The following is an 11,697-nucleotide window of genomic DNA, read 5'->3' on the forward strand; positions in this document are numbered from 1 at the left end:
CTTGCATTGTGACTGGTGCAATAGGAAATGGCCTAGAAGAAAAGCAAACATTTGATTCCAGCAAGAAATTAAACAATTCTTCCAAACTAACTGGATGAACTTACACACAGTGTGGTATGCAAATCAAAAAAAAAGATTTACAGAGTCCAAAACATATGACAACTTAATTCAGGAAAGCAGCAGCACTAAAAGTGTTTATTAAGAACTGCAGGTCAGGAATTGATAACTGATAATATTTTCAAATGCAAAATCAAATATCACCACTGAATTTGGAGAAGTAGACAAAAGGAAGAAAAGTCAGATTTTAAAAAAAAGACAGCCATAACTTTTCAGTTTACATTAACAATGGAAATTTTACTTTTATCCCAATTATTAAATCAGAATAAGGAAAGAAGCACTCAGAGCAGCAAGCATTGCAATCAAATATTATGACATTCTAATCATAATACATCTTAAATAATGTAACATTTGTTTGACATGCAGATGATTCATATTTTAAAAACTGCTGGCGCTTTATACCAATAACCACATTTTTTTAAAAAAACTTACTTAAGAGAAGCATCACCAATGCTAAGACACCCCCGTAGGCTAAGTTGACGTAGGAATCCTCCACATCGTTTGGAAATGTTTTCCACTACACGACCCTATGTTCAGAGGTAAAGAAGAGAGTACTGCCGACGTCAAATATATTTGCATGGTAGTTCAGTAACCAGTAAGTCAAAGGAGAGGAAATAAAATAAAAACAATAAAACAAAACATGTTGGAACTACTTGTTCCTGCAAATTTAACAATTCAGGTCAATTATCCTTTTTAGGTCTGCTGAGTATTTCTGTATTTTCTCTGTTTTATTTCTGACTTCCAAAATCCATAATATTCTACTAGTGAATAAGTTGCAAGTTTGAAATTTGACCCAGTGTAGGCCTGGATTCCAATGAGCTAATAGTAATTACATATTTGCAGATTGGAATATACACAACCCAATTAACCAAACTCACATTCTGTCTAAAGATATAGGCTTTGCCATATTTAACCTGGTTATAAAAGATCTAAGAAGGAAAATCTATCATAGATCTTGAGGCAGGATCCTTATAAAATAAAAGGGACTGTGCACACTTTTGTAACATTCTTAAGAGATTCCCAAGAGCATCCAAACAAATCCAAATTCCCTCAAATTTAAGCTTCACTGAAGAGTTTCTCATTAAAACTGCAGTTATAGAGTGCAATGCATTTATCTACAAGCTAAGTCTGGAATGGAATTTTTGCTCATGTTACAGATACACGCCATTTAGCCCAACTGATATATGTTGAGTTGCAGGCTTTATCTGAGCCTCCTGGCACTTTAATTCACCTCGCTTCCTCAGCGAATCCTATTATTGTTTTTAACCTTTATGTATTTATCTAGCTTCCATGAAATGATTCCATATGGACACTGCTGCATGCAAATTGGCTGCTGTGCTTCCTGCATTATAATACTAGCCATTCTAAAAGTACTTAACTTGCTGTCAGTTGTTAGAACATTCCAAATATTCAAGCTCCACATTCTATCCATTTACTCTTGAAATCCTTATTCCATTTATTAGTAAACATCATATTTACAACTACTCGCTTTGTGCGTCACACTCCTTCCCACAAGTAGATGATCAACTCTTAAGTCTGTCTTCCTCAGCCCCTTCAACATTTTATGGATTTCTATGAGGTACTTTACATTTGAGTTTATCAAGAAAACTTTGACAAAGACATGGTAAACAAGGAAGTTGTCCAGTACCCTCCAAGATAGGTAGATAATTAGGAGGTACGAGTGATCATGAAAGTATTAAAAGCTGGTAAGTTACCACAACCAGATAGGATGTCTTTCATCTGACTGATTAAAAGGTGAAAAATACAGAGTCAGAGATGTGCAGCATGGAAACAGACCCTTCAGTCCAACTCTTCCATGCCGTCCAGATATATCAACCTAATCTAGCCTTACTTGTCTGCACCTGGCCCATATCCCTCCAAACCCTTCTATTCATACACCAATACAGATGCCTTTTAAATGTTGCAATTGTACCAGCCTCCACCACTACCTCTGGCAGCTCATTCCATACACTTACCACCGTTTGTGCGAAAACATTGCCCCTCAGGTCCCTTTTTATGTCTTTCCCCTCTCCCCCAAACCTCTCATTCTGGACTCCCCACAGGGAAAAGACTTTGTCTATTTTTCCTATCCATGTCCTTCGGGATTTTATAAACCTTCATAAGGTCACCCCTCAGCCTCTTATGCTCCAGGAAAAACAGCCCCAGCCTATTCAACCTCTCCCTATAGCTCAAATCTTCCAACCCAGGTGTTGGTACAATCTCCAAATCCTTTCTGGATTCAGGGATGTATCAATCAACTGGGAGATTGAAAATCTCCATCCCTGTTCAAAAGTATAAACCTGTTAACTATGGGCTAGTCAGTTTAACAATGGTGATGGGGAAGTTATAATTTGGAAAAATTTTTTTTAATCGGCTATATGGGCATTCATGAGCTAATACAATAGACACAGCACAAATTTATTAAGGGAAAGTCATGTCTGATTAAATTGAGTTTTTAAACTGAGATAACATAGGGCAGATAACTGTTACAGAAGCAAACTCACCCCCAAAATCTCCAAGTTACCCAAGAAAATTCATAGTTGAGTAACCAATCAGGGAAAAGTCACCCTTCTGATATTGTGCGTATTAACTTTCAAAAGGTATTTGATAAAATACTACATCTTAAATTTCTTAGCAAAAGTGGGAACAATACCAACTTGGAGACAAAGTGGCTAAGGCATACAAAACAATAGTGGGTAATAGCACACAAGGAAGAAACTTTCAAGGCTCAGAACCAAACTTGGACTTGAACATAAAAGAAATATGAAAATGGAACACAATTTGTAAATGTACTGAACAGTGAAGAAGGTGAAAAACTTCAAATGAGCATAGAAAGGCTGATGAAATGGCCAGGCACATGACAAATGAAATTCAACACGAAAATATGAAGCCTTACTTTTGAGTTAAGATTGAGGAGAAAAAGTGTTAAATTCCAAACACTGCTTGAAAAATTCAAGGTCAGAATAATTTTTTGTCTCCGAGCCAATGCTTAACAGTTGCATACCAGAGTTTGCTTTAGAGGAGATGACCAATTATTAGGCCATCACCAAGTATGTTGTCCAATTACAGAGAGCAAATGATGTACAAAGGAGATCCAACTGGAGAGGCCAAAGAGAGAGCTGAAGTCTAGTCTTACCAAGAGAGGTGGGCACTGCTGAGGCAAATGGATGGCAGAGTGCCATAAGGCACAGACACCAAATGGTTTAAGTGGATGGCAAAATCTCAAGGCCTCAGCAGTCAAGGTTTTCAGTGTGCTGAGGAAACATCTGCAGATCAATGAATTTTGCTGTGAATCAATGCTCAAAATACAAAAAGGGCAGAAGCAAACTCATCCATGAAACCTCCTAGTCACCACTGAGAAACAAACATTGGAGTGACTAATCTCAGATAAGTCAACCTTGTAATGAAAATGGATGGAAAGGATGAGTAATTACTTCTCCAATCTCTCGTACCTTCATTCCCATGTTACCTATTCAACTGTATTTTGGGGAAATTTGCAGTACATAAATTGGGTTGCCATGTTTGCTGACATTACAAGCTCTGGTGGCAAATAAACAGTGAGAAACATTTAAAGAAACAACAATATTTATCAGTGGAATGTATTTTTGTTGAACAAGGTTAGCAAGATCTATCCTGGCTCACTAGGAAAGTCAAGTACAGGGTTAGGCATTAGGTTAAAAGAACGAATTAACAACATTACAAAGAACATCAGTAAGTATTAGAAGTGGAATTTTTTTGAAATAAGCAAATTACCAAACGTTAATAAAACTGGAGAAAATGTAGACACAGCAAACTTTGAGAGATTTTAAAGTAAGTATTTAAAAAGAGGAGACTACTTGGCTCCTTAGGCATACAGACAACAGAAATGAGCATGGGGAATGATAAAATAGCAGACTCGTTGAACAAATATTTGTCTTTTCATGACAGAAGACAAATTGCAAAAAAAGAATAAACTTTGGGTTAATAAGCATTAAGTTTCTCCAATGCTTTTTCTCTACAGGTATTAATTACCTCAAAATCTGACAAATCTGCACAACCAAATGGCCTATACATGTCCCAAAGCTCTGAAAGCAATAGCTGTAAAGATAGTGGATGTGCGAGATATGGTTTTCCAAAATTTTCTAAATTCAAGAACAGTCCCTGTCGACTGGAAATTAGGAAACCAACTATTCAAGAAAGGAGAAAGGGAGAAAACCAGGAACAACATCAATTGTCAGGCAAAAGCTGAAATCTATTGATAAGAAAGTCTTACTACATTAAAAAAAAGTATGATCAGACCAAATGAACACATTTTCATACTTCATAAAATAGTATGCAACAAATTAGATCTTTTGAGGATATAATTAGTAGAGTAGCACTGGTGGAATGGGGAGTAATGTATTGGCATGGATTGAGGACAGGTTTATAGGCAGGAAGCAAAAAGTAGGGACAAGCAGGGCATTTTCACTTTAGCAAGCTGTGATCAGTGGAGTGCCACAAGGACAAGTGCTGAAGCCTCAGCTATTTAAAAGCTAAATTAAGGGTTAAACAAACAGACCGCAAATAACATATCTAGGATTGCTGATAATACAAAGCTGAATGGGGATGCAGGCAGTGAAGAACACAAAATAGCTACAAAGATATACAGAAAGATTAGCTGAGTAGATAACAAAATGGAGTATAATATGGGGAATATGGGGAAGCATGAGATTGTTCACTCTGATAGTAAGAATTAACAAGGCGGCAGAATGCTTTCTTCTGAAAGGTGAAAACTTATAAAATGTTGATGCTCAAAGGGTCTTGGGTGCACTAGTAAAAAGTAATGCAAAACTAGCATGTAATGCACAGCAGGCAATTAAGGTGGCAGATGCCACATTGAACCTTGTTTCCAGAGGATGCAAGGCCTTTGGGATGGCACAAAGGTTCACTGGATTGGTGCCAGGTATTTGGCGAGGTGGGTAGGGTTGGGCTGACGTTGAACTATGAGGAGACTCTCTGGAGCTTTGATGAATGAGTGACCATCTCATTGAAACCTACAAGGTTCTCAAGGAGTTTTACTTCATACGTACATTGTTGGCTGTGGGAGACTGATAAAGCCTATGGAATTCAAAGAAATTTGGCAAATTGGATCCACAATCTTGGCTGAGTGGCAAATAGCCTAGGGTGATGGTTAAGGGGCATTCTTCCAACTTGAAGTCCATATCCACTGGGATCCAACACACAGTACTGGAGTGCCTTTTTGCTTGCAGTTCATATAAATGATTTGGACTTGAATGTAGCAGAATTGATCACTAAATTTCCAGATGGTATAAAAATTTGTGTGCATGTCTGTGGTAAATATCAAAGGAGGAAAGCCTTACAGGAGGTTATAGACAGGCTAATCAGTGGTAAACTGAATTCAGTATGGATAAGTGTGTCATAAGGACAAAAATGAGAGGTGACCTGGGCAAGACAAAAAAGGCATGGGAATACATAATGAATGATAGGATCCTGGGAAGCACTGAGAAACTGGGGGGCCTTCAGTGTGCTTGTATTCTGGTCCCTTAATGTATCAGGGTATGTGGATAAAAGTAGTTAAAGCAGCATATAGGATACTTGGCTTTATGGGGACGGCATGGTGGCTCAGTGGTTAGCACTGCTGCCTCACAACGCCAGGGACCCGGGTTCAATTCCCACCTAGGGCAACTGTGTGGAGTTTGCACATTCTCCAGGTACTCTGGTTTCCTCCCACAGTCCAAGATGTGCAGTTCAGATGAACTGGCCATTCTAAGTTGCCCGTAGTGTTAGGTGCATTTTTAGAGGAATCGGTCTGGGTGGGTTGCTCGGAGGGTCAATGTGGACTTGTAGGGCCAAAGGGCCTGTTTCCACACTGTAGGGAATCTAATCTAATCAGTTGAGGAAGAGAGTTTAAAAATAGTGAAGTTACGCTGGAGCTACATAAAAGGTTGATTAGGCCACAACTTGAGTAATGTGTGCAGTTCTGAAATCCATATTTTGGGGGAGGATATGGATAGCACTGGACAGAGAGCAGAGGACATTTACCCTGATGTTGCCTGGAATGGAGAATTTCAGTTATGTAGAGAGATTAGATAGATTAGGATTGTTTTCCTGACAGCAGAGGAATTGTGAAGGGACACAACTGAGATGTATAAAATTATGAGGGGCACATATAGAGAAGACCTTTTCCCGTCAATGGAGAGATTAAAGACCAGGGGCATAGTTTCAAGGGAAGGTGCAGAAAGTTTAGAAGAAATGCAAGGAAAACCTTTTTTTAGAAATTCAGAGGTGGTGGGAATCTGCAACTCACTGCCTGCATTGGTGGCAGGGGCAGAAACCCTCACATGGTTAAGAAATATTAAGATGCGTATTTGCAATGCCAAAGCATATAAGGCTATTGAGTAAGTGCCAGAAAATGGGGTTAGAATAGTTAGGTGGTTGCTTTTGATTGGCACAGAATCAATAGGCATTTTTCTGTGTCGTAGATCTGACTCGAATCCAGAAGACAGGGCCACAGTCATAGGAAAAAGGGATCAAATGTTTAGGATTTCACAGGAAGAACTTCCTTTACTCATTGGGTTGTGAACTTTTAGGTCTTCTGGATACTACACCATTGAATACAATCATGGCAGAAATAAAATTTGTTTTAAAAACATTTCAGGAAGAGATATCACTTGTGGAGCAGAAGTAGCCCATCAGATCTGCTCACTATTCAATAAACATTGTGGCTGATCTGCTTGTGGGCTTAATTCCACTATTCAGCCAGTCTTCTATAACATTTTGCTCACTTGTCAATCAAACCTCTACGGCTCAGGATTGAATATGCTCAATATACACTTCTGTCTTGGAAGAACATGCCAAATCCTCAGAAGTTATTCCTCCTTGTCTTAATTCAAAGATTCCTCATTATTAAACTACATCCCCTACTTTTAGGCTCCATTACATGGGGAAAACATTCTTTCAGTATCTACTCTGTCAAGCCTCCTCTGAAACATTGTATATTTCGATAAAGTCACTGCTCACATTTCTTAACCCCAATGAATATGAGCCCAACCTTTCTTCAGCAGATAATGCATATATTCCAGAATACAGCTTGGTGAACCTTCTCAACTGTTTCCAATTCTTAAGTGTATGTATCTTAAGTATATAAAAAAAACTGTATGCTGTACAGCAGGTTCACCACGTCATGTGCTGCCACAGGTAAGGCTTTCTGACTTAATATATTCCACCTCCCTTGGAATAAAGGCTAAAAATCAAATTGAGTTCAGAAGTAGTTGCTGTGTGTGCATGCTAATTTTTACAAGACCAAGTCTACCTTGATCCCTCTGTATGGCAATTTTTTGCAGTCTCTGACAAATTCAAACACTATTCAACTTTTCTACACTTTCTACCAAATATTTTCCCACATTATACTTCATCTGGCATTTTCTTTTTCCTTTCAGTCACTTAACCATCTATAAACCCTTTATAAATTTTGTATCCTGCCCATAACTTGCTTTCCTATTTATCTTTACATTAGCAGCATATTTGGAAACAATGCAATCTGCCACTTCATGCAAGTTATTAATGTAACTTGCAAACAGTTGTACACCTAACAGCAATCCCGAAGACATACCAATTATAGGTGTCAAACAGAAAATGACCCATTTATCACGATGGTTTCCTTTCCATTTGCCAATCTTTGATCCATTCTAATATCCTCAAGGCCATGGCTCTAGTTGTGCAGTAATCTTTTATATGGTACCTGATCAAATGCCTTTTGTAAATGTAAATATACATGACCTCTACTGTTTCCCTTTTATCTACCTTGTTATACCCTCAAAGGAACACTTAATAAATTTGTCAAACATCATTTCCTTTTCAAAAGCAAAGACAGTGAAATGTAACCTGAATTATTTTCTAAATATTCTATGTCCTTAATAATTATTTCTCACACTCTTAGAATATATTGGGCTACTAGTATTAGGCAAACAGGTCTATTGTAACATGTTTTGCACCATTCTATTTTATTGAATAGAGGTGCCACATAGCTTGCTTCACTGGAACTTTTCCAGAACCTAGTTAACTTTGGAGGCTTTCAGCTTATACTTCTGTGATGCAGTGATAGTATAAACCTAGTAGACCCTGGTTCAATTCCCACCTCAAAGGGTGTGTCTAAACACATTGGAACAGGTTAATTGAAAATATCAATATTGATGCAACCGCTATCACTAACCTGAATCATTTTTAAAGCAAATTAGGGTTAAAATTTAGAATGCAGGCCATTAAGTCCAGGGAACTTGCCAGCCTTTATTCTCATTAGTTTTTCTGGTATGTTTTCCACGAGTGACCTTTAAGTTCATCCCTCACATGTCTTTTGATTTTCTACATGTATTTCAAATATTCTTGGTGTGCTGCCTATGTCTTCTATTGTGTATACAGATTCAAAACTTATTCAAAGCCTCTGCCACCTCCATGTCAGAGGATGCGGTGACACAATGAGAAGTTCACTGAGCTAGTAATCCAATATCCAGGCTAATATTGTGGGAACATGAGTTTGGAAGATGGTGACATTTAACTAATTAAAATCAAGAATTAAAGGCAGGTTTGATTGTAACCATTGTCGATTGTCATTGAATCTGATCTGGTTCGCTAATAGCCTTTAGGGAATGCCGTCACGTGATTTCAGACTACTTAATTTCCTTCCGAAATGGCCTTGAGAGCCAGGTCAGTTCAAATGCTACTCAGGATGGATAACAAATACTGTCCAGCCAATGACACACACCACCATATACAAGACAGACAGACGGACAGACAATTGTTCATTTACCAGTCTCATCTTGTAAAGGCACAACTGCTTCCAAACTTCATTTTTAAAACTTCAATAAAATGGAAGTGTGACTGTTCTCATTTAGAGTCATACAGACGTACAGCATGGAAACAGACCGTTGGTCCAACCCATACATGCAAACCAGATATCCCAACCCAATCTAGTCCCACCTGCCAGCACCCGGCCCATATCCCTCCAAACCCTTCCTATTCATATACCCAACCAAATGCCTCTTAAATGCTGCAGTTGTACCAGCCCCCACCACTTCCTCTGGCAACTCATTCCATACACATACCACCCTCTGCATGAAAAAGTTGCCCCTTAGGTCTCTTTTATATCTTTCCCCTCTCACCCTAAGCCTATGCCCTCTGTTTCTGGACTCATCCACCCCAGGGAAAAGACTGCCTTTTTATCCTATCCATGCCCCTCATAATTTTGTAAACCTCTATAAGGTCTCAGCCTCCGACACTCCCGGGAAAACAGCCCCAGCCTGTTCAGCCTCTCCCTGTAGGTCAAATCCTCCAACCCTGGCAACATCTTTGTAAATCTCTTGCTAGTTTCCTCTCATATTCCAATTTCAGTTTCTTTATTTTGGCAATTCCTCACTGGTTTCATATCTTCTCCAAATCTTTGGCACTGCTGCTAATCTTTGTAATATTGCATAATGTTTTTTTCGGTTTGAGACAAATGTAACCTCCTTAACTTGCCATAGATGGGACATCCTTTGTGCAGTTTAAGTCTTTCTTTCTTAAATGGAACAATTTGAGAGAGAGAGAGAGGGGGAAGAGAGAGAGAGAGAGAGAGAGAGAGAGAGAGAGAGGGGGAAGAGAGAGAGAGAGAGAGAGGGGAAGAGAGAGGGAGAGAGAGAGGGGGAAGAGAGAGGGAGAGAGAGAGGGGGGAAGAGAGAGGGAGAGAGAGAGGGGGAAGAGAGAGGGAGAGAGAGAGGGGGAGAGAGAGAGGGAGAGAGGGGGAAGAGAGAGAGAGAGAGGGGGAAGAGAGAGAGGGGGAAGAGAGAGGGAGAGAGAGAGGGGGAAGAGAGAGGGAGAGAGAGAGGGGGAAGAGAGAGGGAGAGAGGGGGAAGAAGAGAGGGAGAGAGGGGGAAGAGAGAGGGAGAGGGGGAAGAGAGGGAGAGGGGGAAGAGAGGGAGAGGGAGAGAGGGAGAGAGAGAGAGGGAGAGAGAGAGAGGGAGAGAGAGAGAGAGGGAGAGAGAGAGAGAGAGAGAGAGAGAGAGAGAGAGAGAGAGAGAGAGAGAGAGAGAGAGAGAGAGAGAGAGAGAGAGAGAGAGAGAGGGAGAGAGAGAGAGAGGGAGATAGAGAGAGGGAGATAGAGAGAGGGAGATAGAGAGAGGGAGATAGAGAGAGGGAGATAGAGAGAGGGAGATAGAGAGAGGGAGATAGAGAGAGGGAGATAGAGAGAGGGAGATAGAGAGAGGGAGATAGAGAGAGGGAGATAGAGAGAGGGAGATAGAGAGAGGGAGATAGAGAGAGGGAGATAGAGAGAGGGAGATAGAGAGAGGGAGATAGAGAGAGGGAGATAGAGAGAGGGAGATAGAGAGAGGGAGATAGAGAGAGGGAGATAGAGAGAGGGAGATAGAGAGAGGGAGATAGAGAGAGGGAGATAGAGAGAGGGAGATAGAGAGAGGGAGATAGAGAGAGGGAGATAGAGAGAGGGAGATAGAGAGAGGGAGATAGAGAGAGGGAGATAGAGAGAGGGAGATAGAGAGAGGGAGATAGAGAGAGGGAGATAGAGAGAGGGAGATAGAGAGAGGGAGATAGAGAGAGGGAGATAGAGAGAGGGAGATAGAGAGAGGGAGATAGAGAGAGGGAGATAGAGAGAGGGAGATAGAGAGAGGGAGATAGAGAGAGGGAGATAGAGAGAGGGAGATAGAGAGAGGGAGATAGAGAGAGGGAGATAGAGAGAGGGGGAAGAGAGAGAGGGGGAAGAGAGAGAGGGGGAAGAGAGAGAGGGGGAAGAGAGAGAGGGGGAAGAGAGAGAGGGGGAAGAGAGAGAGGGGGAAGAGAGAGAGGGGGAAGAGAGAGAGAGAGGGGGAAGAGAGAGAGGGGGAAGAGAGAGAGAGAGGGGGAGAGAGAGGGGAAGAGAGGGAGGGAGGGAGGGAGGGAGGGAGGGAGGGCCTTAAAAGTGTCTACCATTGCTTCTCTACTGGTACCAGCTTCTCTATTAGACCCTGCATTTACTCTGGGTACACAAATTAACTAAATAAAACAAACTGCCATTAATCATTACATCCTATCCAACAATCACAGTGCAACAAATCCTTTATGACTGGAATTTATAAAGAAAACTGTAATTCCCACATTGCTAACACTAAAATTACATTTCTGACAGCTGTTTCATCTCACTGTTTCTCAACTTTGCCCTTGCTGATTATAAAGCATGGTGCTCAATAACAAAAAGTAAGTAGTTAGATTATTTACTTCACAATTGTTTAATTTTGCTGCGAGGAATCGCCTACAAATTTCACTAAGATAAAAGAACTATCTGTACTATTAATACAGAATTATCCATGGTTGAATCATTGTAAGTTGATAGTTTCAGCAAAACATATGCTGCACAGATTGTACAACTATACCAACTTAATTAAGTTACTACGTAACTGCAGTGCCAAAGCTGTATTGGTGCTGACTAAATTTGAAATTGCACTGAAACAGCATAATGCTGTCTACAAGTGTGCAAACTAACACACTGCACTGTTGCTAGGTATTATTTCTGTTAAGCCTGAATGAGATATTCACCTGCAGATCATTTTTCTAACCTGGATCAGCAATTTTCCTTCT

At 40.2% G+C, this 11,697-nt stretch overlaps 1 protein-coding gene across 1 annotated transcript in view; it reads right to left on the bottom strand.

The window, feature by feature from the left end:
* The window catches only part of fbxl2 (F-box and leucine-rich repeat protein 2), a 180,947-nt gene that overhangs the window by 97,710 nt on the left and 71,540 nt on the right, over positions 1–11,697 (bottom strand). Inside the window, exons 6-7 of the mRNA XM_072569603.1 lie at positions 11,676–11,695; positions 550–644 (exon numbers count right to left, since the gene is read on the bottom strand). Of these exons, the coding sequence (XP_072425704.1) occupies positions 550–644; positions 11,676–11,695 (115 nt within the window). The remainder of the gene's footprint in view (positions 1–549; positions 645–11,675; positions 11,696–11,697) is intronic.

The sequence above is a fragment of the Chiloscyllium punctatum genome, chromosome 5, assembly GCF_047496795.1.
Source record: "Chiloscyllium punctatum isolate Juve2018m chromosome 5, sChiPun1.3, whole genome shotgun sequence".
Lineage (NCBI taxonomy): Eukaryota > Metazoa > Chordata > Chondrichthyes > Orectolobiformes > Hemiscylliidae > Chiloscyllium > Chiloscyllium punctatum.